Here is a 26,384-nt window from a genome sequence, read left to right as displayed (position 1 = left end):
GTCTTTAAGTATATTGCACAACTGAGGGTTGACACAGCAGTAGCACTCCTCTTCCATTTATTCTTGAGCTGGATTCCTTTCAGTGAAAGTTGTTCTCTACCTTGTATATCAATGACACATTTTTTTTGTTTCTAGATGAAGATGACCAACTGTCAAAACTATAACTTACAACCATAAGCGATGTTTATAATTTTCATCAACTAGACATTAACCTTTCTGAGAAAAGTGTATAAAATGTATTGTTTCACTTTTTAATAGATAAATAAAGTTTTGAAGATAACAGACATATTACAACTCCAAATACACTTTATAACAATGAGACAGGATTAGAAAAATTGCTAAGATGATCCAGCTGTTAAAATTAATATACACTTTACAGGCACAATGATTTCAATAATTTTACCTTATTCAGTAAGGCATTACCAGCAGAATAATACACTTCTGGAACAGGCACCAAAGAAATAGTACCAAACCAGTATTTGGTAATACTTGAGTTTAAGATAAGAATACGTTTCTGATGGTGATGGTGAAAAATCTTTTCTCTGTACAATATGCACAATAATTCAATCATTACATACACACATTTCATATGAAAAGTAGTCTACATTGTGAGTAGAGCCCTTTTAGCAACTCTCTCTCTTTTCCTTCTCTGCTTGTCTCTATTCCTCTTCTCCACTGTCGCATCAAGAAACAACTGTACACTCTGCTTAGCCTCAAGCTCTCTCTGCAGAAACTGAAGGCCATGTAAGTTGTAACCAACCACATCCTGAAAAATAAATAAATAAATATTATAACTATTAGAACTACCAAGAGTAAAAGGATATGACCAAGGAATAAAGGTTTTTCAGAAGAAAGGGGAACAGATGTGTGAGAAGGCAGTTTACAACAAAACTGATGGCCAAAAACAGGACTTCACAGAAGGAATCATAGATGAACTAAACTGTAAACAGTGTAATGAGTGTGTTATGGCAACATGAACACATTAGATACATAGGAAATGGGCACGCAAAAGGGATAAGATTCCTCCAAATCAATAATAAAACAAGCTTGCTTAAGTTTTCTTCAATCAAATTACAGATGATATACAGGGTGATTCAAAAAGAATACCACAACTTTAAAAATGTGTATTTAATGAAAGAAACATAATATAACCTTCTGTTATACATCATTACAAAGAGTACTTAAAAAGGTTTTTTTTTTCACTCAAAAACAAGTTCAGAGATGTTCAATATGGCCCCCTCCAGACACTCGAGCAATATCAACCCGATACTCCAACTCGTTCCACACTCTCTGTAGCATATCAGGCATAACAGTTTGGATAGCTGCTGTTATTTCTCGTTTCAAATCATCAATGGTGGCTGGGAGACGTGGCCGAAACACCATATCCTTAACATACCCCCATAAGAAAAAATCGCAGGGGGTAAGATCAGGGCTTCTTGGAGGCCAGTGATGAAGTGCTCTGTCACGGGCTGCCTGGCGGCCGATCCATACAGTTTATTGTGGAATTTGCAGCTCTCTGCTAGCTCTGTGAGTCGATTTTCCTGGGCTGCGAACAAATGCTTGCTGGATGCGTGCTACATTTTCATCACTCGTTGTCGGCCGTCCAGAACTTTTCCCTTTGCACAAACACCCATTCTCTGTAAACTGTTTACACCAATGTTTAATACACCACCTATCAGGAGGTTTAACACCATACTTCCTTTGAAATGCACACTGAACAACTGTCATCGATTCACTTCTGCCGTACTCAATAACACAAAAAGCTTTCTGTTGAGCGGTCGCCATCTTAGCATCAACTGACGCTGACGCCTAGTCAACAGCGCCTCAAGTGAACAAATGTACAACTAAATGAAACTTTATAGCTCCCTTAATTCGCCGACAGATACTGCTTAGCTCTGCCTTTTGTCGTTGCAGAGTTTTAAATTCCTAAAGTTGTGGTATTCTTTTTGAATCACCCTGTATTATGCGCTTAATGATACAACATATAGAAACAGAACAGAGCTGCAAACCTAAATCTGCCACCATATGATGAAAGCCTTCAATCTTTTACGAAGAACAGAAAGTAAAAAAATAAATAAATAAAAAATTTAAAAAAAATTAAAAAAGAAAATGCAAATCACTTACCCGAAGTTCATTCAATCTTCGAAATGTTATCTCCTGCAGCTGCTTAAGAACAGGAAGCAGATTCCGATTGCTTACAATAGGTCCATGATGCATCCTCACAAGAAATATTGAAACACGGCTTGCAAGTTCAGTCCCGTAACTGCTGTATTTCAGTAGGCGTGGCAGAAGTGTCAGCAGTTCGCAGACAGAAGGGAATGGAAGCAGTAGCAAGGCCTCCTCTAGTTCACTGAGGACAAACAGGAACAGTATTTAATATTCCTTTAAATATGATCAAGAAAGAGCCATTCCCATTTTTACAATATTCTCATTTAAGAACTACTAATGCACTGTTGAGCCTTTGCATTTCCCTTTTCAGGTTTTCTAGCTTCCCTACTGTGGGTTAGCACACTGGACTCGCATTTGGGAGGACAATGGTTCAACCCCGCGTCCAGCCATCCTGATTTCGGTTTTCTGTGATTTCTGTAAACTGCTTCAGGCAAATGCCAGGATGGTTCCTTTGAAAGGGCACAGCTGATTTTCTTCCCCATTGGTCCCTAATTGAAACTTGTGCCCCATCTCTAATGATCTCATTGTTGATGGGATGTTAAACACTAACCTCCTCCTCCTCCTCCTCCTCCTCCTCCTCCTCCTACAGGGTGAGAGGGTGGGGGTCAGTGAACTGAAATGGAAAGAAGATACGGATTTCTGGTCAAATGGATATAAAGTAATGGTATAACAGAAGTAGGATTTGTTCCATACAGAAAGGTAGGTCAGAGAGTGGGTGACTTTTAACAATCCAGTAATAGAATTATACTCATCAGAATTGAGAGCAGTGCAACATCAACAATAAAAATTCAGGTATACATGATGAAGGCACAAGCAGAAGATCAAGGGCTGGAGAGAGCTTATAATAGCTTTAAACGGATAACTCAAAATGTACAAGGAGATGATAATCTAGTATTTATTATGGATTGTAACACTAGAGGAAGAAACACAAGATGATGTTACAGGAAAATATGGGCTCAATAGAAGTAATATGAGAAGAGAATGACTATTTGAGTTCTGCAATACATTTCAGCTAGTAATAGTGAATTCACAGTTCAAAAATCACAAGAGGAGTTACACTTGCAAACACCTTGAGGACACTGGAAGATATCAGACAGAGATCACAAAAACAAGATACTGGAGTCTAAGGTTTATCCAAGAACAGAGATAGACTCACACCACAATTTAGAGTAAGCTGAAGTTTAAGAAAACTGACAGAAAGAATCAACATGGAAAGAAGTGGAATATGGAAATACTGACAAATGATGTTGTGCGTTTGAAATCTTTTGGACTGTAGATACTGCAGTAATTATTACTCCAGATAGCAGTTAGGTGGAAGAGGAATGGACATCTCTACAAAGGGCAATCACAGAAGTGTATGTACAAGGAAGATAAATGTGAAGAAACTGTAGGTAACTGAAGAAATATTTCAATTGATCAATGAAAGCTGAAAGTACAAAACTTCTCAGGAAAAGACAGGAATACTACAGTATAAGTAGTGGTGGGAACAACCAAATGAAAACAATTGATTCAGTCAGTTATTGGAAACCAACAGATTCATTTGGTTGTAGTTGTACATAATGGCTGAATTATTTATTCATTCTTTTGAGTGAAACTAGTCTATGGGAACAAATGAATGAAAATGATTGACTCAGTTTGTCGTATTTTTGAATATTGACTGAATTACTCATCTTCCTTTCCTAGTGAAACCAATCTGTAAGTTTTCCATCAGCTGAACGACATATTCATTCTTTCAACTGAAATATTATTTAGTATTTTAATTGACTGAGCTATCCACTATGCTTCTCAGTGAAAAGATTCTTTTCATCATTTAAAAATGATAAATCATTTGAATCTAGTACTTGAGCACTTATTCAGCCATTTATCAGTGTGGAAGATAAAAATATTGTGCAAGAAATTACATTACTTGCTGTGTATGTACAAATCATACCCATGCACACAAACCAGTTTATATTTTATAGATTTTGAAAATATTCCACAGACATGAAGTAGTACTATTCATATTCACACACTGATACTTCAGTTTCACAGTTACGCCTTCCTCTAGCCATCACTGCAAGCAGTCTGCAACCACGTTTCTGCCCTCCTGGACCACTGGGAGAGACAACAGAGTGTCACCTGATTCTTGATGCATTAAGTTCTGTGCGAAAACATTTGACTGTTTTGGCACTGTTAAATTACTATTGGTGACTGCACCTGTTATCGCCTGTCATCAGTGTTATTCTCATTCTGATATTTACTTGTGACCAAGGACCAATAAGTAGCTTTTAGTTCAGTTGTCCATCCATATTTATGAATAGATGTTTACTTAACAATGAACTCTGGATCTACTGTAGATACTGCAGTCATTAATACTACAGAAGGCAGTTTAGTGGAAGAAGAATGGATGTCTCTAAAAAGGGCGACCACAGAAGTTGGACAGATAAATTGTAAGTGCAAGGAAGGTAAATGCACTACATAGGTCAGGAATCCTCTACACGCAGGGGCGGTTCCATGGGTAGCAGAAGTTGTCTGGCGTGGATTGGGCGGTTTTTTTGGTTAGGGGGTCTCGAGTAAACACAAAAAGGGCTTCAGTCTCAAAGTGTGCAGGTCAAACACAGGAAGAACAAAGATCCAAGAACTGTCGGCATAACAGTTACAAAATGTCGTAGCTGAGTTGGAAAAGTACCAGAGCTCCAAGCGTTAAAAAAAGCACTAATGCTGAAATCATTATAGGCACTGAAATTTGGCTAAAGCTGAGGTAAGTTCAATCAAAATTTTTGCGAAGGAGCTAATGCTGTTCAGAAAGGATAGGCTAAACACACAGTTGGCGGTGGTGTGTTTGTTGCTGTCAGAAGTAGTTCCTCTTGTAGTGAAATTTGAAGTAGATAGTTCCTGTGAGTTAGTGTGGGTAGAGGTCATCCTTGGCAATTGGAATAAAATAATAATTGGATCCTTTTTACCAACCTCCCAACTCAGATGCCATAACTGCTGAAAGGTTCAAAGAAAACTTGAGTCTAATTTCAAACACATACCCAATTCATAATATTATAATTGGTGGTGACTTCAATTTACCCTCAATATGTTGGCGGAAATACATGTTCAAATCTGGTGGTACGCATTAAATACCGTCCGAAATTGTGCTAACTACACTCCTGGAAATGGAAAAAAGAACACATTGACACCGGTGTGTCCGACCCACCATACTTGCTCCAGACACTGCGAGAGGGCTGTACAAGCAATGATCACACGCACGGCACAGCGGACACACCAGGAACCGCGGTGTTGGCCGTCGAATGGCGCTAGCTGCGCAGCATTTGTGCACTGCCACCGTCAGTGCCAGCCAGTTTGCCGTGGCATACGGAGCTCCATCGCAGTCTTTAACACTGGTAGCATGCCGCGACAGCGTGGACGTGAACCGTATGTGCAGTTGACGGACTTTGAGTGAGGGCGTATAGTGGGCATGCGGGAGGCCGGGTGGACGTACTGCCGAATTGCTCAACACGTGGGGCGTGAGGTCTCCACAGTACATCAATGTTGTCGCCAGTGGTCGGCGGAAGGTGCACGTGCCCGTCGACCTGGGACCGGACCGCAGCGACGCACGGATGCACGCCAAGACCGTAGGATCCTACGCAGTGGCGTAGGGGACCGCACCGCCACTTCCCAGCAAATTAGGGACACTGTTGCTCCTGGGGTATCGGCGAGGACCATTCGCAACCGTCTCCATGAAGCTGGGCTACGGTCCCGCACACCGTTAGGCCGTCTTCCGCTCACGCCCCAACATCGTGCAGCCCGCCTCCAGTGGTGTCGCGACAGGCGTGAATGGAGGGACGAATGGAGACGTGTCGTCTTCAGCGATGAGAGTCGCTTCTGCCTTGGAGCCAATGATGGTCGTACACGTGTTTGGCGCCGTGCAGGTGAGCGCCACAATCAGGACTGCATACGACCGAGGCACACAGGGCCAACACCAGGCATCATGGTGTGGGGAGCGATCTCCTACACTGGCCGTACACCACTGGTGTTCGTCGAGGGGACACTGAATAGTGCACGGTACATCCAAACCGTCATCGAACCCATCGTTCTACCATTCCTAGACCGGCAAGGGAACTTGCTGTTCCAACAGGACAATGCACGTCCGCATGTATCCCGTGCCACCCAACGTGCTCTAGAAGGTGTAAGTCAACTACCCTGGCCAGCAAGATCTCCGGATCTGTCCCCCATTGAGCATGTTTGGGTCTGGATGAAGCGTCATCTCACGCGGTCTGCACGTCCAGCACGAACGCTGGTCCAACTGAGGCGCCAGGTGGAAATGGCATGGCAAGCCGTTCCACAGGACTACATCCAGCATCTCTACGATCGTCTCCATGGGAGAATAGCAGCCTGCATTGCTGCGAAAGGTGGATATACACTGTACTAGTGCCGACATTGTGCATGCTCTGTTGCCTGTGTCTATGTGCTTGTGGTTCTGTCAGTGTGATCATGTGATGTATCTGACCCCAGGAATGTGTCAATAAAGTTTCCCCTTCCTGGGACAATGAATTCACGGTGTTCTTATTTCAATTTCCAGGAGAGTATATTCTCTGAAAATTATTTTGCGCAATTAGTTCATAAGCCCACTTGAATAGTAAACGACTGTGAAAACACACTTGAACCTCCTAGCAACAAATAATCCTGAGCTAATAAAGAGCATCAAAATGGATACAGGAATTAGCGAAAAAAGGGTTGTCGTAGTGAGACTGAATGTTGTAACTCCCAAATCTTCTACAAATAAATGAAAACTATACCTATTCAAAACAAAGCATATAAAAATTCACTTGACGCCTTCCTGAAAGACAATCTCCACTTCTAAATCAACAATGTAAGAAAAGTGCAGACCAGATGTGACTTGAATTCAAAGAAGTAATATCAACAGCAATTCAGAGATTTATACCAAATAAATTAATAAATGAGAGAGCTGATGCCCTTGGTACACAAAATGGGTCAGAACACTGTTGTAGAAATAACAAAAGCAGCACCTCAAATTTAAACGAACACAAAATCTCCCAAGATTGGTGATCTACAGAAGATTGCAATTTAGCGTGGACATCGATGCAAGCTGCTTATAACAGTTTCCGTGAAATACTTATAATAGTTACCACAACAAAACTTTGTCTAGAAACCTGGAAGAAAGTCAAAGAGATTCCGGTTGTATGTAACGTATGCTAGCAGCAAGACACAATCAACGTCTTCTCTGTGCAACAGCAATGGAAATACTGTCCATGACAGTGCTGCTAAAGCAGAGTTACTGAACACAGCCTTCTGAAATTTCTTCATCAAAGAAGATGAAGTAAATATTCCAGAATTCAAATCAAGAACAGATGCCAACATGAATAAGTTAGAAGTAGATATCCTTGGAGTAGTGAAGCAACTTAAATCACTTAATAAAAGCAAGTCTTCTGGTCCAGACTGCATATTAATTAGTTTCCTTTCAGAATGTGCTGATGCAATAGCTCCACAGCTCTGTGCCCAAAGACTAGAAAGTTGCACAGGTCATGCCAATATTCAAGAAAGGGTGTAGGAGTAATCCACTAAATTACAGGACCCTATCATTAATGTTAATACGCAGCAGGATTCTCGAACATATACTATGTTTAAAAATTATGAATTACCTCAAAGAGAACCGTCTATTGACATACAGTCAACATGGATTTAGAAAACATCATTCTTGTGAAACACAACTAGCTCTTTATTCATACAGTATGTCGAGTGCTTCTGAAAAGGGATTTCAAATTGATTCCATATTTTTAGACTTCCAGAGGGCTTTTGACACTGTACCACATTGGCGACTTGTAGTCAAATTGCCTGCTTATGGAATATCATCTCAATTATGCAACTTGATTTGCGACTTCCTGTTGGAGAGGTCACTGTTATTAGTAACTGACGGAAAGTCATAGAGTAAAACAGGAATGATTTTTGGCATTCCCCAAGGCACTGTTATAGGTCCTCTTGCTGTTCCTTATGTATATAAATGATTTAAGAGACAACCTAAGCAGCTGTCTTAGGTCGTTTGCAGATGATGCCGTTGTTTATCATCTAGTAAAGTCATGAGAAGATCAAAACAAATTGCAAAATGATTTAGAAAAGATATCTGTATGGTGCAAAAATTGCCAACTGACCCTAAGTAAAAAGATCCTACAAAAATGGGGCCAACGATGACTGAAGAGAATCATTTAACATGACAGAAGTGCAACCCTTCCGCATATTGCTGCAGATTTCAATGATGGGACATCAACAAGTGTCAGCGTGCGAACCATTCAACGAAACGTCATCGATATGGGCTTTCTGAGCCGAAGGCCCACTCATGTACTCTTGATGACTGCACAAAACAAAGCTTTACGCCTGGGACTGTCAACACCGACACTGGACTGTTGATGACCGTAAACATGTTGCCTGGTCGGAGGAGTCTAATTTCAAATTGTATCAAGGGGATGGACGTGTACGGGTATGGAGATGACCTCATGAATCAATGGACCCTACATGTCACAGGGGACTGTTCAAAGTGGTGGAGGCTCTGTAAGGCTGTGGGGTGTATGTAATCGGAGTGAGTTGGGACCCCTGATATTTCTAGATACGACTACGACGGGTGACACGTACGTACGCATCACCTGAATCCATTCATGTCCATTGTGCATTCAGACGGACTTGGGCAATTCCAGCAGGAGAATGCGACACCCCACATGTCCAGAATTACTACAGAGAGGCTCCCGGAACGCTCTTACGAGTTTAAACACTTCTGCTGGCCACCAAACTCCCCAGACATGAACATTACTGAGCATATCTGGGATGCCTTGCCACATGCTGATCAGAAGAGATCTACACCCCCTCATACTCATGCAGATTTATGGACACCGTTGCAGAACTCATGGTGTCAATTTCCTCCAGCACTACTTCAGACATTAGTCGAGTCCATGCCACGTCATACTGCAGAACTCCTGCATGCTCGCTGAGGCCCTACACAATATTAGGCAGGTGTACCAGTTTCTTTGGCTCCTCAGTGTAGGTAGGTTCTAGAGTGGAATTATGGTTCATGGTGAAAGAATATCAGTGATAAAATAAGCAGACGACACTGTAGTCATCAGTGAAAGCAGGAAGAATTGAGAGACCTGCTGACAGGAAACCATCTACTAACCATAGAATAAGGAATAAGCAAAAAGAGAAGAAAGACAAAAGTAATGAGAACTAGCAGAAATGAGATAAGTGAGAAGCTTACTGTCAAAATTGGGGACCACAAAGTAGACTAAGGACTTCTGCTATCTTGGATGCAAAATTAGCCATGAAAAAATCAGCTGAGCCAGCCGTTACAGGATGATTTTTTTTTTTTTTTTTTTTTTTTTTGTGGTTTTAGGGCGCAAAACTTCTATGGTCATTAGCGCCCAGCCCGTGACGTAGAAAACAGGAAAAAAACGAAATTTAAAATCAGTAGCAATGGGAACAAAGTCATAAAATTTGAGAAACTAAAGGCAGAAGGAATGCTTAAAAATCCACTATAGAAAGGGGTTGGTTGTCCCCCAAAAAAAAGGCTTCAAATGACTGACGTCATTTCACTGTCACTAATAAACTGTAGAACGCGGTCAGCCGAGCGCGTGTCATCTGCTAAAATCGACGATAGATCAGGCGATAGCTGTAGACGGGAGCGTAACGGATTAAAATAGGGGCATTCAATTAAAAGGTGTCTGACCGTCCACGGCTGAGAGCAGTGGGGACAGAGTGGGGGAGGATCACCGCTTAAAAGATGTCGATGACTAAAAAGACAGTGCCCTATCCGGAGTCTAGCTAAAATTATCTCCTCCCGACGACGCGATCGGGAGGAAGAGGTCCATGCGCAAGGAAGGGCTTTCACTTCCCGCAATTTATTATGGGGAAGTGTTGACCAATGCGCATGCCATAAATGAGCAACTCGGCGACATAAACCGCTCCGTAGATCGGTAAACGGAAGAGACTGAATAGCTGGCCGAGGAAGAGAGACTGCAGCCTTGGCCGCTATATCGGCCGCCTCATTTCCACAGATACCAGCGTGTCCTGGGAGCCAGAGCAACGCCACTGAGACGCCCCCCAGGTGGAGCAAGCGCAGACAGTCCTGAATCCGGTGGACCAGAGGGTGCACAGGGTAAAGAGCTTGGAGACTGAGGAGAGAGCTGAGAGAATCTGAGCAGATTACGTACTGTATCCGCTGATGGCGGCGGATGTAGTGGACAGCCTGGAGAATAGCGTAAAGCTCCGCAGTATAAACCGAACACAGGTCGGGAAGCCGGAAGTGATTTGGGGTGTCGCCAACAATATAGGCACTCCCTACACCTAACGATGTTTTCGAGCCATCGGTGTAAATAAATGTGGCTTCCGTCATTTGTGCACATAGAGCAGCAAATGCCCGACGGTAAACAAGTGTAGGGGTACCATCCTTGGTAAATTGACAGAGGTCTCTGAGCAAGTCGATCCGGGGACGGAGCCAAGGCGGTGCTGTACCCCAAGTTGTCAAGAAGGTTTTAGGAAAGCGGAAGGAAAGAGAATGGAGCAGTTGACGGAAGCGGACTCCCGGGGGTAGTAGGGAGGAGGAGCGGCCTGCATACCCGACATCAAGGGAGGCGTCGAAAAAAAGGTCATGGGCTGGATTAGCAGGCATGGAAGACAAATGGCTAGCATAACGACTCAGAAGGACTGCCCGCCGATTGGATAGCGGAGGTTCAGCAGTCTCAGCATAAAGGCTTTCCACAGGGCTGGTGTAAAAAGCTCCAGACACTAAACGTAATCCACGGTGGTGGATAGAGTCGAGACGCCGAAGAATAGATGGCCGAGCAGAGGAGTAGACTATGCTTCCATAATCCAATTTCGAGCGCACTAAGGCGCGATAGAGGCGGAGAAGGACCACTCGGTCCGCTCCCCAAGAGGTGCCATTCAGGACACGGAGGGTGTTAAGGGAACGCAGACAGCGAGCCGAAAGATAGGAAACGTGGGAGGACCAGCACAGTTTTCTGTCAAACATAAGACCCAAGAATTTAGCGACGTCGGAGAACGGAAGGTTGACAGGACCGAGATGTAAGGAGGGCGGAAGAAACTCCTTACGTCGCCAAAAATTAACACAAACGGTCTTACTGGGTGAGAAACGGAAGCCGGTTTCGATGCTCCACGAGTGGAGGCGATCGAGACATCCTTGAAGACGTCTTTCAAGAAGGCTGGTCCGTTGAGAGCTGTAGTAGATCGCAAAATTGTCCACAAAGAGGGAGCCCGAGACATCAGGAAGGAGACAATCCATAATTGGATTAATGGCGATGGCAAACAGTACAACACTCAGCACGGAGCCCTGGGGTACCCCGTTTTCTTGGGAGAAAATACGGGATAGAGTAGTGTTCACCCGCACCCTAAATGTGCGCTCTGCCATAAATTCGCGAAGAAAAAGGGGCAGCCGGCCTCGAAAGCCCCAAGAGAACAGTGTGCGGAGGATGCCTGTCCTCCAACAGGTATCGTATGCTCTCTCCAGATCAAAAAATATTGCTACCGTTTGGCGTTTCCGGAGGAAATTGTTCATGATATAAGTGGAGAGAGCAACAAGATGGTCAACGGCAGAACGATGTTGTCGGAATCCGCATTGGGCTGGTGTTAAAAGACTGCGGGATTCCAGCCACCAAGCTAAACGGTAATTCACCATACGCTCCAAAACCTTACAGACACTACTCGTGAGAGAAATGGGGCGATAGCTAGAGGGGAGATGTTTGTCCTTTCCAGGTTTCGGAACGACAATAGCTTCCCGCCATCGCCTGGGAAAGGTACTGTCGGTCCAAATTCGATTATAAAGGCGAAGGAGGTAGCGCAGGCTATGGGTTGATAAATGCAGCAACATTTGGACATGGATACCATCCGGTCCTGGGGCGGAGGAGCGAGAAGAAGAGAGTGCATGTTGGAGTTCGCGCATGGAGAAAACAGTATTGTAGCTTTCGCGATTTTGAGAGGAGAAAGCAAGATGTCGCACTTCCGCTGCACGTTTCTTCGGGAGAAACGCTGGCGGGTAATTTGAAGAGCTCGAAATCTCAGCAAAGTGCTGACCCAATGAGTTAGAAATTGCGACGGGGTCCACTAAGGTATCATGCGCGACAGTGAGCCCAGAGACCGGGGAGAAACTAGGCGCGCCTGAGAACCGTCGAAGCCGACTCCAAACTTCCGAGGCGGGAGTGAAGGTGTTAAATGAGCTAATAAAGAATTGCCAGCTTGCCTTCTTGCTATCGCGGATGACGCGACGGCATCGCGCACGGAGCTGCTTATATCGGATACAGTTGGCCAAAGTTGGATGGTGACGGAAAATGCGAAGAGCACGTCGCCGCTCACGTATTGCGTCACGGCATGCCTCGTTCCACCAAGGAACTGGGGGGCGCCGGGGCAATTCGGAGGTGCGTGGTATTGAACGTTCCGCAGCTGTGAGAATAACGTCGGTAAAATGTGTCACCTCATCGTCGACGCTGGGAAAGCGACGGTCATCGAATGTCGCTAGAGACGAAAAAAGTGTCCAATCGGCTTGGGCAAACTTCCAGCGTCGCGAGCGCAGATATGGCAGTTGAGGCTGCAGTCGAAGGACACATGGAAAGTGGTCACTCGAGTGTGTATCATCAAGGGCGAACCATTCGAAGCGCCGGGCTAGCGGAACAGTACCGACCGCAAGGTCCAAATGAGATAAATTTGCCGTGGAGGCAGACAAAAACGTGGGGACCCCAGTGTTGAGGCAGACTAGATCCGCTTGGTGGAAGACGTCTAGCAATAGTGAGCCACGTGGACAAGGATGTGGAGATCCCCAAAGCGGGTGGTGGGCATTGAAGTCCCCAACCAGCAAATAGGGGGGTGGAAGCTGATCAAGAAGATGAAGGAGATCAGCTCGTGCCAGTGGTGTAGACGATGGAATGTATACCGTACATAGAGTGAACGTGTATCCAGAAAGGGAAAGACGGACGGCGACAGCTTGGAAGGAACTGTTTAAGGGGATTGGGTGATAATGGAGAGTATCATGGAGCAGAATCATGAGTCCTCCATGGGCTGGAGTGCCTTCGACAGAGGGGAGGTCATATCGGACGGACTGAAAATGAGGGAGAACAAGGCGGTCATGGGGACGCAGCTTTGTTTCCTGGAGACAGAAGATGACCGGCGAGTAGGATCGTAAGAGGATCGACAATTCATCCCGATTGGCGCGAATGCCGCGGATATTCCAGTGGATAATGGACATAGGGTGAACAGAAAATGGAGAAACGTGAACAAGGGTGCTGTCAACTCAACAACTGCTCAGAGCTTGCGACCGACAGCATGGAATGGCATTCAGTCGAAGGCAGAAGATCCTGATCCATAGGTTGGTCAGGAGCAGCTCCTGCCACCAACGATCGGCCAGTTGACCGGCCACCAGCAGTGCGCCTCGGCGACACGGAAGATGGCCGAGGGCGATTTCCGCCAGGTGGTGCTGTAGTTGGGACACGCCTTGGCGGAGAAGGAGAGGAACTGTGTTTCTTCGTAGCCTTCTTGGAGGTATGATGTTGAGATGAAGGAGGAACCGATGGTTGTGAAGTTGCAGTACGTAAAAACTCTTCACGAGAATGCTCTTTTTTCGAAGACTTGGCGTCTGACTTTTGGGCTCGAGATTTAGCAGAACCCGACGAAGGGTGAGCCATAGAGTGGGCAGGCGAAAGTGGTGAGGTTGAACGGGCGATCTTTGCGCTGGCCGATCTGACGACCGTGGTACTAAATGTGAGGTCGCAAGTCTGCGTGGCCGCCTCCTTTGTTGGCCGAGGAGAAGCAAGGACAGTGCTGTATTTTCCTTTCTGAGGCACGGTGGGCTGTCGACTGGCGAGTAACTTTCGAGCAGCAAAGGTCGACACCTTTTCCTTCACTCTTATTTCCTGGATGAGCTTTTCATCCTTAAAAACGGGGCAATCTCGAGAGGAAGCAGCGTGGTCACCCATACAGTTGATGCAGTGTGGGGATGGAGGTGGACAAGCACCCTCATGGGCATCCTTGCCACACGTAACACATTTGGCCGGATTGGAACAGGACTGGCTGGTGTGATTGAACCGCTGACATCGATAGCAACGCGTAGGGTTTGGGACATAAGGGCGAACGGAAATTATCTCATAGCCTGCTTTGATTTTTGATGAGAGTTGAACTTTGTCAAATGTCAAGAAGACAGTGCGGGTTGGAATGATGTTCGAGTCAACCCTTTTCATAACCCGACGAACAGCGGTGACGCCCTGGTCAGACAGGTAGTGCTGAATTTCTTCGTCAGACAATCCATCGAGGGAGCGTGTATAAACGACTCCACGCGAGGAATTTAAGGTACGGTGCGGTTCCACCCGGACAGGGAAGGTGTGGAGCAGAGAAGTACGCAGCAATTTTTGAGCCTGGAGGGCACTGTGTGTTTCTAACAACAGGGTACCATTCCGTAATCTGGAACAAGACTTTACAGGACCCGCAATTGCGTCGACACCTTTCTGAATAATGAAAGGGTTGACCGTGGAAAAGTCGTGACCTTCGTCAGACCGAGAAACAACAAGGAACTGTGGCAACGATGGAAGAACCGTCTGTGGCTGAGACTCAGTGAACTTACGTTTGTGAGCAGACATAGTGGAAGGTGAGGAAACCATTGCGGAAGAATCCCCCATGATTACCGGCGTCTCCGATGGCGCGCTCCTCCCTTGTGGGGGCCCTCACCGAGGGCACACCTGCCTTAGGTGATTGTTCACACCTCAGGTCACACCTCCCGACAAACGGACGGAGGGACCAATCGGCACTTTCGGAAGGTATCAGCTCGGGTAATCACCCCTCCCTGGGCCTGGCCTTTACCAGGGGGTACGTACGTGTCCTACCTGTCTACCCGGGGCGGGGAATTACGCGTTACCCCGTCACCGGCTACGCATGGAAGTGCGTGGGTCGGCCTTCAGACACGCACAGGGAGGAAGAAAGAGAAAGGGAAAGGAAAGAAGAGGGGGTCTCAAACGCCGCAGCGGAGAAAAGGGTAAAGAGAAGAGGTAAGGAAAGGAGAAGGACAAGGGAAGGAAGAAGACATACAAGCAAGGAAGAAGAAAAATGCGGTACATTTACAAGCGTCCGTCTCCGGACGTAGGCACAAACCATACTCCCAGAGGGGGAGAAAGTGAAGGAAAGAGCCAGAGGTGAGGGGGGGGGTGAAGACAGGGGATGGGGAAGGATGCGGAAAGGGAAGGTATGCAGCCCGGAAAGGAAGGAAGGCCACATTAGCTCGGGGCCCCGTGCTCGCTACGCACGTATCCACAAAAGAGTTGTGGATCCCCTGGGGGGGTTACAGGATGATGGATGAAGAAATGAAGACATAAATAGCATTCCAGCACAGGCAAAGAGAGTATTCTTGGCCAAACAAAGTCTATTACTGTAAACATTAACATTAATATGAGGAAGAAATTTCTGAGAATGTACGACTGGAGCACACTATTGCGTGGCAGTGAACCATGCACTGTGGAGAACCAGAAAAAAAGATAACTGGAGTGTTTGAGATATAGTGCTACAGAAGAAAATTGAAAACTAAATGGACTGATAAGATAAAAAAAAAAATAAAAATGAGCATGTTCATCACAGAACTGGCGAGGAGAGAAAGGTGTGGTAAACACAGCCAAGACGAAAAGACAGGATTTATTTATTTTTAATTACATGTCAAGTTCCGTAGGACCAAATTGAGTAGCAAATCTCCAAGGTCATGGAATGTATCAGTACATGAAATTACAACATAAAACTAATAACAGATAAAAATAAAATGTTTATGAACCTGAAAAAGTCAAGCCACAAGTTTAAGTAAACACAATCAACAATGCAACAAGAATCAGCTTAATTTTTCAAGGAACTCCTCGAAAGAATAGAAGGAGTGACCCATGAGGAAACTCCAGTGCCTCACAGAGAAAAGAGAATATTGCATTTTCAGTTGTTAAATGACTTTTAAAGCCGAACTGTACATTTGATAGCAAATTGTATGATATAAAATGATCAATTATCCTTAAACACACAGCCTTTTCAATAACTTTAGCAAACACCGATGGCATAGAAATAGGTCTAAAATTATCTACATTATCCCTTTCTAGATAGATGTGTTAAGACATCAGGGTATGACTTTTGTGGTACTGGAGGGAGCTGTAGAGCATCAAAAATGTAGGGAAAGAGAAATTGGATTATATCTAACAAATAACTGAGGACGCCGAATATAAGTGCTATTCTGAGATGAAGAGGTTTGCACAGGAGAGGAAGTCATGGCGGGCCACATCAAACCTGTCATAGGTCTAATGGGTGTGTGTGTGTGTGTGTGTGTCATATATATATATATATATATATATATATATATATATATGGTTATAATAGAGGGAAACATTCCACGTAGGAAATATATATCTAAAAACAAAGATGATGTGACTTACCAAATGAAAGTGCTGGCAGGTCGACAGACACACAAACAAACACAAACATACACACAAAATTCAAGCTTTCGCAACAAACTGTTGCCTCATCAGGAAAGAGGGAAGGAGAGGGAAAGACGAAAGGATGTGGGTTTTTTGGGAGAGGGTAAGGAGTCATTCCAATCCCAGGAGCGGAAAGACTTACCCTAGGGGGAAAAAAGGACGGGTATACACTCGCACACACACACATATCCATCCACACATATACAGACACAAGCAGACATATTTAAAGACAAAGAGTTTGGTCATCCTTTCGTGTTTCCCTCTCCTTCCCTCTTTCCTGATGAGGCAACAGTTTGTTGCGAAAGCTTGAATTTTGTGTGTATGTTTGTGTTTGTTTGTGTGTCTGTCGACCTGCCAGCACTTTCATTTGGTAAGTCACATCATCTTTGTTTTGTTATTTCCATGCAAATGTGGGCACATGTAGGAATGTGTATGTTTACTTGCACTAGAAAAACTGGGGTAGCTATGAAGTTAGAAACATATCTGTGGTGTTGTAAGTTTCTGTATTCTACACGTCACTCAGCTACAGGTGAGTGCTTATTTTTTCTCGTTTCTGTTTATTGTTTCTGTTCTCATAATATTTTACTACTGGCTCCCTAGCATCCCTGCACCTTGTTTTGCCCTATCTTCGTTGATGTATTTTCTTCATACCTAATACTCATTCGTCAATCTCTTGTTCATTTTTATTTCCATTCCTCTACCATATCTGCTTATTGCATTCCTACCAGTCACCTAGTGTTGCACAATTTTAACACTAACTGTTATTAACAAGCAATAATGAAACAAAAAACCAAATTGCAGAGGCCCACAGCTCTCTCAGCCTTAGCACTTAACTTATCACTGGTATCTGTTTCTCCACACACTTTTCCCAATTGCATTATCTGATCAAAAGTGTCCAGATACCAGTATGTAGTGCAGAATTGACCACTAGATATCACAAGAAGCAGACCTGCTAGTACAAAAAGGGGCAGGGAATATTGTATTGTCAGTAGGGACGCAGAAACAGCAGAATGTGTCAGGCAGACTTCAAACATGGTCTAATCATTGGATGGTGCTTGAATAACAAAGCCATGAGAGAAATTTCAACACTTATAATGCTGTCCAAGTGACGGAATAGCCATAGCTAAATCAACATCAGGCTGATCTCATGTACTGACTGACAGGTGCAGCGACTGTAAAGCATTGCTGAGGGCGGATTGGGGGGGGGGGGGGGGGGGCAGAGGGGGGAAACCCTGAGTTCCAAAGTCCTACCGGCAATCCAGCTAGCACAATAATGACTGTGTATATAGAGTTAAAAAGAATGGGGGTACAATGGTTGAGCAGCTTCTCATAAGCCTCAAATTTCTGTAGTCAATGCTAAGCGACACTTGAGGAGGCATAAAGAGTGAAGCCACTGGACAGTCAATGACTGGAAACCAATGACTTCGAATGGAACACCATTGGGATAAGTTAGAATCTCAATTTCAGTGTAGATCCCAGCATCCAAAATCACTACCTTCAATGGTTCCAGCTCTTGAGGAAGAAGGGTGCTGCCTTTGCTCCCACGACATTCAGACACCTCACTGGAAGTGTCCCAGCAGAGTTCAAGCTGTAATAAATGCAAAGGGTGTACACACAAAATATTAATGTCCACTAATATGTGCCTTGATATTTTTCACCAGATAGTGTATTCATTTTCATTTTTCTTTCTTCTTTCAGTATAAACTTTGTAAGATAAATTTGCCAAACTCCACTTCTCAAGTAAGCAGGATTATTTACAATCATGATTTTAGTTTTTTGAGCCTATTCTCTGAACACGATTTCTAATCCCTTCTTTTAAGCTTCTACACTGCTACCACCTTATTAACCATTTATATTCTTACTTTACCAATTATTGCAACAACCACTTAAAAAATATTTTCATTCATGCTTCCTCATTTTCAATCCCTCTTTTGCTCTGCAGTTTGTCTCCTATCAACCCAACCGTGATCTTAACCCATTCTACCTTTGCCAGTTCAGAGTTAACACTAATTTTCTAGTTTCTACGTTAGCCTACTTTCTTGCTTTCATATCCTTTTTTAAGGACACCCCAATTACTTTAAGTTAGATCAAATCAAAATTTGTAAACAATGTTATTGGTATAAAAAAGAAAATGCCAGTCACAAATTTATTAAATTCACAGAAAGACAGATGTCAGCCCACTACTTACCTTCAAAGACACTATTCCCAGTTCAGATGATAGAAGCATATAAAAATACATAGATGCACTACCTCTAGCTTTTGGAACCACGGTTCCTGTATCTTTCCAACACTCACCAAAAACCCTCCCAAAAATTTCAGTCATTGACGGACAAGCCAGTTTCATCTTACTCATAACTTCATCATGATGGGTCATACTTGCAAAATAATCAGGTGGATGACAATGGGTCTATCCAATGTCAACCTTTGCAACACTGAATGGGTATTCCTTACCTCCAAAATACTGTACCACCTGGTTTTGTACAAGTTCATCAATGGTATGTTTGGGGATAGGACTAAAAGTGATGTTAACTATTCCATTTCCTTAAACAGTATAATTTTGCTTCTCTACCAAAATTTACACGCTAATTCTCAAAAATTCCACATCACCTAATTCCTACTTGCACTGAAACTTCAGTCCACATCAAACTAACCAGAATTGGGCTTCACTGCACCATGCACCTACCCTCAACCACCTACTAGCAGTCCAACCACTGGTAAAGTGCATACCATTAAAGGCAGGGGAACACTTGAAATTACTGATGTTATTTACCACCAGCTACTTTGTGTTCACTGCACAACTGTCTACATACGATTCATGCATACTGCTAGAGACAGGTGAACAGCATACCTTTGTGATGTTCAGTAAACTGTTGCTAAAAATTGTCTACAGTATAGCTCAAGAGACACAAGAGCTTGCTATGTCATGTAGACTGTTTGGGTCCTACTAACAAGCAAGTATCTGTGTAGTCAGGAGATAGGAACTAAACTGACAACCTATTCTCACATTCTAAATCCCTCCTGAGCTATGTCAGCTCACCCCCATCCTATTCATTTACTTCCTTTAAGGGTGTTCATTATGCTTTTTATTTATATGCCTATTTTTCTCCCTTCTATATCCTCCCCCCCCCCCCTCCCCCAGTTGTTCACTTTTTTGTGCCACACGAAATTATTTATATTATTACCATCCGTTTCACATTTATATTATTACCATCCGTTTCACTTAACATCTTTACTTCAGATTCTTTTTAAGACCACCTCCTCTCACAGACACTTTTTCCTTCATCCTAGTCTCCATTCCTTCTAGTACCATGTGGGTCCCTCTTACCCATATCCTGATTGCAACCCCTGCTCTCAAATATTAAGTAGGAATCTGTGGTGCTGAAATTTCAGAGTACCATTTTTATTAATTTTTATGTATTAAAGAGTAGCTCAAATCCTGAAACTGAAAAGGCAAAGATCAAGGTAATAGTAAGAGATGGTTTGAACCTATCACAAAAATGAAAACAGAAAGATTATATCGAAATATTATATGCTAATTATAGCTTATAATATTTTGACATAAGGCTAGACAGAATATGAAAATGATGATCAGCAAGAATGGGAATCTGCTAATGACCCAAAGTACAAGAGAAGAAAATGGTGGTGTTGGTGATGACAACAACCATTAACTTGAAAAGAAAAAAGTTACTGGAAAACTGAACATTTAAATCTATCTTTCTTTCAAGAGAATACTACCTGGATTTAATACGCTGCAGTACTTCAAACAGGTACTCATTCGAATTTCCAGCTTTGTAGGCCTGCATCAGCAGTGGAAGTGGTGGAGCAGTCTGTGCTGATGCTTTACTTGCTGCATGTTCTTGCAGTTGCAATTCATAATCTTTTATCACTTCCAGTGCCTCCAATAGCTGCTCAGCCTATTAAAACGAAATTTTGTAGTAATTGCTATTATTAACACAATTCACAGTTTAACTTAAGATGCAACTTTTTTTTTTTTTAAGTCTTATGGTAAAAACTGACTCTATACAAACTGACCATCTAAAATAATCATGAGAAAATAATCTTCTTTACACAAAAGGAGCAACTTCAACTATATGAAGATATGTGACTGCTGTTACCCAAACCTTGCAAGACACACACCCATCCATTCAGCAAAATAATGGAACTTTCCTTCAGGAGCCATGACATTAATTAATTGGGACAGAAAAACTAAGAGAAAAAAGTATGTATTTAAGAGAAAAAGTAAAAGAAAAAAGTATGTATTTAAGATAATAAGACACCTGATGAGAATGTCAAGAGGTGGAAGGTGAAATGTCTTGTAGATGTCACAGGTTTCCTCAGCACAACTGATTAATGGTGTGCTTTCGAGTGTTCAATCGAATTGTTGATTTCATTTTTACACACAATATTTTGACTGCTCCAGTCATCTTATGAAACGCACTTGGTCAGTCACTGAAACACTTTGCATAAAAATGGACTCAATAATTCAGCTGAACACCTGAAAGCACACTGTTAATGCACTACAGATTTGACTCCACGGCAAGGAATGAGCAAACAGAAGTGTAGCAGAGAAAGTTCTGGTATTACTGAAAGTTGAAATTGTACTACGTGATCACTGAAGTATTTCTTCATCAGTATGTAAAATATAGGGAAAATATAAGTACATCTTTTTTGAGGCACTGTTTTGCAATATTTACATGTCACACATCTGTGGGGCATGGAAGCCTTGTGACGATAGTTATTAGCAAGAAGAGAAATTGCTGTTGCTGACAACTAGGAACGGAAATAAGATCACTGCACAAAAAAATTGATCACCACCCTCCCAGTAACATGCAAAATACCCAAAACCTTTCCTAACAGTTTCTGAATGTAAGAGCCAATACTAAAACAGCCATTACTGTCTGACAGAAAATTATTATTCATACTAAAACTGCATAACTATCTGACAGAAAACTATTATATCCAAGTGGTTTCCAAGCTTATACACGTTATCATCAGGCACAAATGGTTTCCTTTAACTTGTAGGGTATATTTATTCTTTTCTTTCCTGTTACTGTAAAGTATAAACTTCAAGGATAGGCAAAATATTTTTTTTTTTTTTTAAACTCTTTGGCGAGTGCTCAAATGGAATGAGAAGAAGCTGTAGTGCATGGTGCATCACAAAAAGGGTGTACACATGAACGAGAAAAAAAATATTCCCAGATACTTCCACTTATCAATCCTTTGAACGGTTAAGGCTTTATACATCAGCATAGAACTTCCTGATACTTTAAAAAACAGCCCCCCTTCTCACCCCCCCCCCCCCCCCCACACACACACACACACACAAAAAAATAAAAAATAAAAATTGGAAAGCTCTTTCATGTAAACCAAGATGTACACTGCATATTTTCACATTATGAAGGTATAAATTCAAATTCCACCAAACACAGCATGTTAGTTTCCGAAGCATTGAAATTGAGATTGTGATGTGCTTTTGTAAGCCAATCGTGGCTCATGTCACGTGATCTCAACAGGCAATGACAGCAGATATTCAGAGCATAGACACATGATGTAGTCAGCCAATACCAACATCACTGTTACGTAATGTGAATGCACAAACAGGAAAGATTAGTGATTTAAATTAATGTACATAGTGTAGCTACACGAAAAGCTAATCTTTCATGTATAATGCTAGTCTCAAAGATTAATAAGCTACAAGAGGAGTTAAGCTTTCACATGTAATACTGGTCTTTATTGCCTATGTTACACTTTAAGATACATCACACAAATGTGCCAATAAAATTTTAAATAATGACATAAATGTCTAGTCTTTTGAGCTCAAAATTCTTCTAAGTGGCTGGTCCTCAAAGTGTTAAGTTTTAAAATGAGAGTCAAATGCTCATTGATTTAAGAACTACATTGAACATTCTCATCCATAATATAATTCAGCTTGTGTGAAAGAAATTCCAATTTGAAAATAATGCTTTTCAAACCAATATTCACAATATTTTGTCGCGAGCTGTTAAGACTCGGGTTCATTTCAGCAGTTGCTAGAGAGCACCAGAAAGCAGGCCTTGTTGTGTGTGCACAACTATGATGATGCAGGAAGCCCATATGTTTGTACGCATTAAGAGATCTTACATTATGTCATAAAAGAAACAAGACATCAGAGGATACGCCAAGAGCATTGGAATTTTGTAAACCATATTAAAATGCATAATTTGGATTAAACTGCGATTCGTATATCCAGAGACATGAGAGCTGTAAACAAAGAGGATAAAGTAAACTCATGAAATGTAAACACGGCGCTTGTGGAGACTACCCTCACAACCCCCTACAACTCAGTGCATGCATGAATCTGTCAGCTTGGATGTGAAAGAAAAATTATTCTGGGTAGCATCTGGCTGCTTGTTGCTACTGCCAATACAGTTAACAGCCACACTTCAAGTAGCCAGAAGCGGGAGAAGGTATTGCTCTTACACGACTCAACTGCACATGAGCATGTGCCCGCTGGCAACTACTCAAATGAACCTACTGAAACAGTTGTGATGACGTGCTCATTGGAAGCAGTTTGTTGTTATGAAGTATTACATAGTCTTCATCCTAAAGCCTTTGACAGGTTTTGCTCTTGGCAGATGCTTGTGTGTGCTGTGTGTTTTCTTGTTGTAAATGGTGCATTTCCTTTGCAACTAAGTTTTATTATTTTTTATTTAATTTTTTTTCCTTGTTTATGTTTCACTGCTGCAGTATTATTCTGCAGTAGCTGGAAACAGTAATATTCTTAGTTAGGGTATCAGATCTCACCAGTCAAAATAACAAAAATTTTAACAGAAAACTAAAACATTGAAAAATTTCCGTAATTCTAAAAATTTCCCAGGTTTTTGTTCATGTCATCAAAGCGGAGTTTTTTCCTGTCTGAATACATTCCTGCAGAAGTTATTCCCTGACTCTGGCAGTGAAATAATAATGTGGAACACACGCTCACATCACCTGACAATTGGCAGATAAAATACACTTATGCTCATAAATTAAGGATAGTGCTGATACACGCTGAAACAACGCTCTGGTGGGTGGTTTGTGGGTTTAAATCACCTCGAGGTATGACCATGCAGTGCATTTGACCTGCGATTGTCGCATGGTGGCACTGGCAGCAGTCCACAGGCACAGAGGTGTGTTGGTGCATGTCAGAGTACGGTGCAGCGAGTAAGTGTGCAGACGTTTTCAGACGTGCTAATGGTGACTGTGTGTTGAAAATGGCTCACAGAACACATATTGATGATGTTATGAGGGGTAGAATACTAGGGCGACAGGAGGCTGGTCAAATACAGCAGGTCGTAGCACGGGTCCTCCGTGTGACACAAAGTGTGATCTCAAGATTATGGCAACCCACACTGTACAACACCACAAGAAGACCAATATCTCACCATCAGTGCCTACAGACAGCCATGGAGTACTGCAGGTAGCCTTGCTTGGACCGCAGCCACTGGAACAGTTGTCTTCAGGCACACAAGTCTACAGACAACTGAACAGACGTAGTTTATTCCTCACAGACCTGTAAGGTGCATTCCACTGACCCCTGGTCACAGGAGAGCCCGTAAAGCCTACTGTCAAGAACACAGTACATGGTCATTGGAACAGTGGTCCAGGTTATGTTCACGGATAAGTCCAGGTGTAGCCTGAACAGTGATTCTCACCGGGTTTTCATCTGGCGTGAATCAGGAACCAGATACCAACACCTTAATGTCCTTGAAAAGGACCTGTATGGAGGTCGTGGTTTGATGGTGTGGGATGGGATTATGATTGGTGCACATACACCCCTGCATGTCTTTGACAGAGGAACTGTAACAGGTCAGGTGTATCGGATCATCATTTTGCACCAGTATGTCTCCTTTCCAGGGGTGCAGAGGGTCCCACCTTCCTCCTGATGGATGATAACACATGGCCCCACTGAGCTGCCATTGGGGAAAAGTACCTTGAAACAGAAGATATCAGGCAAATGGTGTGGCCTGCCTGTTCCCCAGACCTAAACCCCATCGAGCACGTCTGGGATGCTCTCGGCCGACGTATCGCTGCACGTCTTCAAATCCCTAGGAAAACTTCAGGAGTTTCAACAGGTACTGGTGCAAGAATGAGAGGCTATACCCCAGCAGCTGCTTGACCACCTGATCCAGAGTATGCCAACCCGTTGTATGGCCTTTGTACATGTGCACAGTGATCATATCCCATATTGATGTCGGGTACATGTTCAGTAAACAGTGGCGTTTTGTAGCACATGTGTTTTGGGATGGTTTTCTCACCAATACCGTGGACTTACAGATCTGTGTTGTATGTGTTCCCTACGTGCCTATGCTATTAGCGCCAGTTTTGTGTAGTGCCACGTTGTGTGGCACCACATTCTGCAATTATCCTTAATTTATGAGCATGAGTAGTTTTACAACTGACACTTTACTAATACTGGGTTTTCTGCAAGTTTTCATTTATAATGTTTTGAAGTTAATTAGTTATTTTCATGTTCTCCCAATGATGTTACTGATATCTCATTATGATATTCGTTATTTCCGATGGGTTATAAAAATGAGACATTATTTTGGTGAAAATATTGCTATTCACTGACACTTGCAATAGAGGATTTAACCGTACTTATAGTGTAGTCCGTGACTGAATATTATATTCTTACATTCTCAAAACCACACTCATCTGTACAAAATTTTAATCTCTACTAAAACTCACCAGGTAAGATATGTTTGTCCACAAGGTCTGGCAATGCTTTGTATTTAATAAAAAACTGAAATATGGGCTTTTGTTGCTTCTTCTCCTGAAATTAACTTAATGACTACCTCTCTTTGGTTGACAATGAAGGGATGCCCCCTTTTTTCTTCAAACAATGGAAACTCCAGGTAGGAATATCCACAATGTAGGAAACTATAGATAGCTACATACAGTATGGAAGACACGTTAAGCTGAGACAGGCAATTAAAAGACACTTACATAAAGCTTATGGCCTCAACCTTCATCAGCAAAAGAGAAACACACACCACTCATACACACAAGTAAGCACACATTATGCATACATGACCACCAATTCTGGCAGCTCGGTCCAGCCTGAGTTCCTGGAGTTGGCAGTTATGTATGCATGAGGTGAGCTTGTGCATGTGTGTGAATGGTGTGTGTCTCTCTTCTGCTGATAAAGGCTACAACTGGAAGCTTTATGAAAGTGTATTTTAGAAGTGCCTGTCTGCAACTTAACATGTCTTCTTTACAGTAAGTAGCAATCTACCATTTCTCCTTCAAGCATTTTTCATTTCCTTTCTCAGTCACACAAATTGTATTACTTTTCTTCTTTTTCTTGCGGATTATCTACAGCCCCCTTACAGCCATCTTCTTCTGTGTTGACTTTCCGCAATGTTCATATTGCTTGCTACCACTGCCTTTTCCAAAATCATTCTCCCAGTTGTGTCGTGGCCAACCCGTTTTCTTCCACTGGAAAGGTATCCATCATAATACCCTATTTGGTATCCAGTTTCCATCATTCATCCTATTCACATGACCAAATCACATCATCCTTTGCCGGATTATCTCATTTCTTATCCTATCCATCAGGGGGGTGGAGGGAGAGAGGGTGAGGGTGAGGGGGGCAATCCAAGGTACCTGCTCCAGGTGGCAATTTCATATTCTTAAAGGAAAAAACCTTGTTTCACAATGCGCCTAGTACCCAATGTTCATTGGCCTATCTATTGTTCACATGATTCTGAAATGCATCTCTCTTGGTTTTTG

The 26,384-nt window shown here is 42.8% G+C and overlaps 1 protein-coding gene across 1 annotated transcript in view; it reads right to left on the bottom strand.

The window, feature by feature from the left end:
• Nucleotides 1-230: 230 nt before the first annotated feature.
• The window catches only part of LOC124787912 (WD repeat-containing protein 3), a 144,460-nt gene continuing 118,306 nt past the window's right edge, over nucleotides 231-26,384 (bottom strand). Inside the window, exons 13-15 of the mRNA XM_047254898.1 lie at nucleotides 20,367-20,545; nucleotides 2,125-2,350; nucleotides 231-766 (exon numbers count right to left, since the gene is read on the bottom strand). Of these exons, the coding sequence (XP_047110854.1) occupies nucleotides 602-766; nucleotides 2,125-2,350; nucleotides 20,367-20,545 (570 nt within the window). The 3' untranslated portion in view covers nucleotides 231-601. The remainder of the gene's footprint in view (nucleotides 767-2,124; nucleotides 2,351-20,366; nucleotides 20,546-26,384) is intronic.

The sequence above is a fragment of the Schistocerca piceifrons genome, chromosome 3 (genome assembly GCF_021461385.2).
Source record: "Schistocerca piceifrons isolate TAMUIC-IGC-003096 chromosome 3, iqSchPice1.1, whole genome shotgun sequence".
NCBI lineage: Eukaryota > Metazoa > Arthropoda > Insecta > Orthoptera > Acrididae > Schistocerca > Schistocerca piceifrons.
Note: the sequence above shows the minus strand (reverse complement) of the source record. Positions and strands in the feature narration are given on the sequence as shown.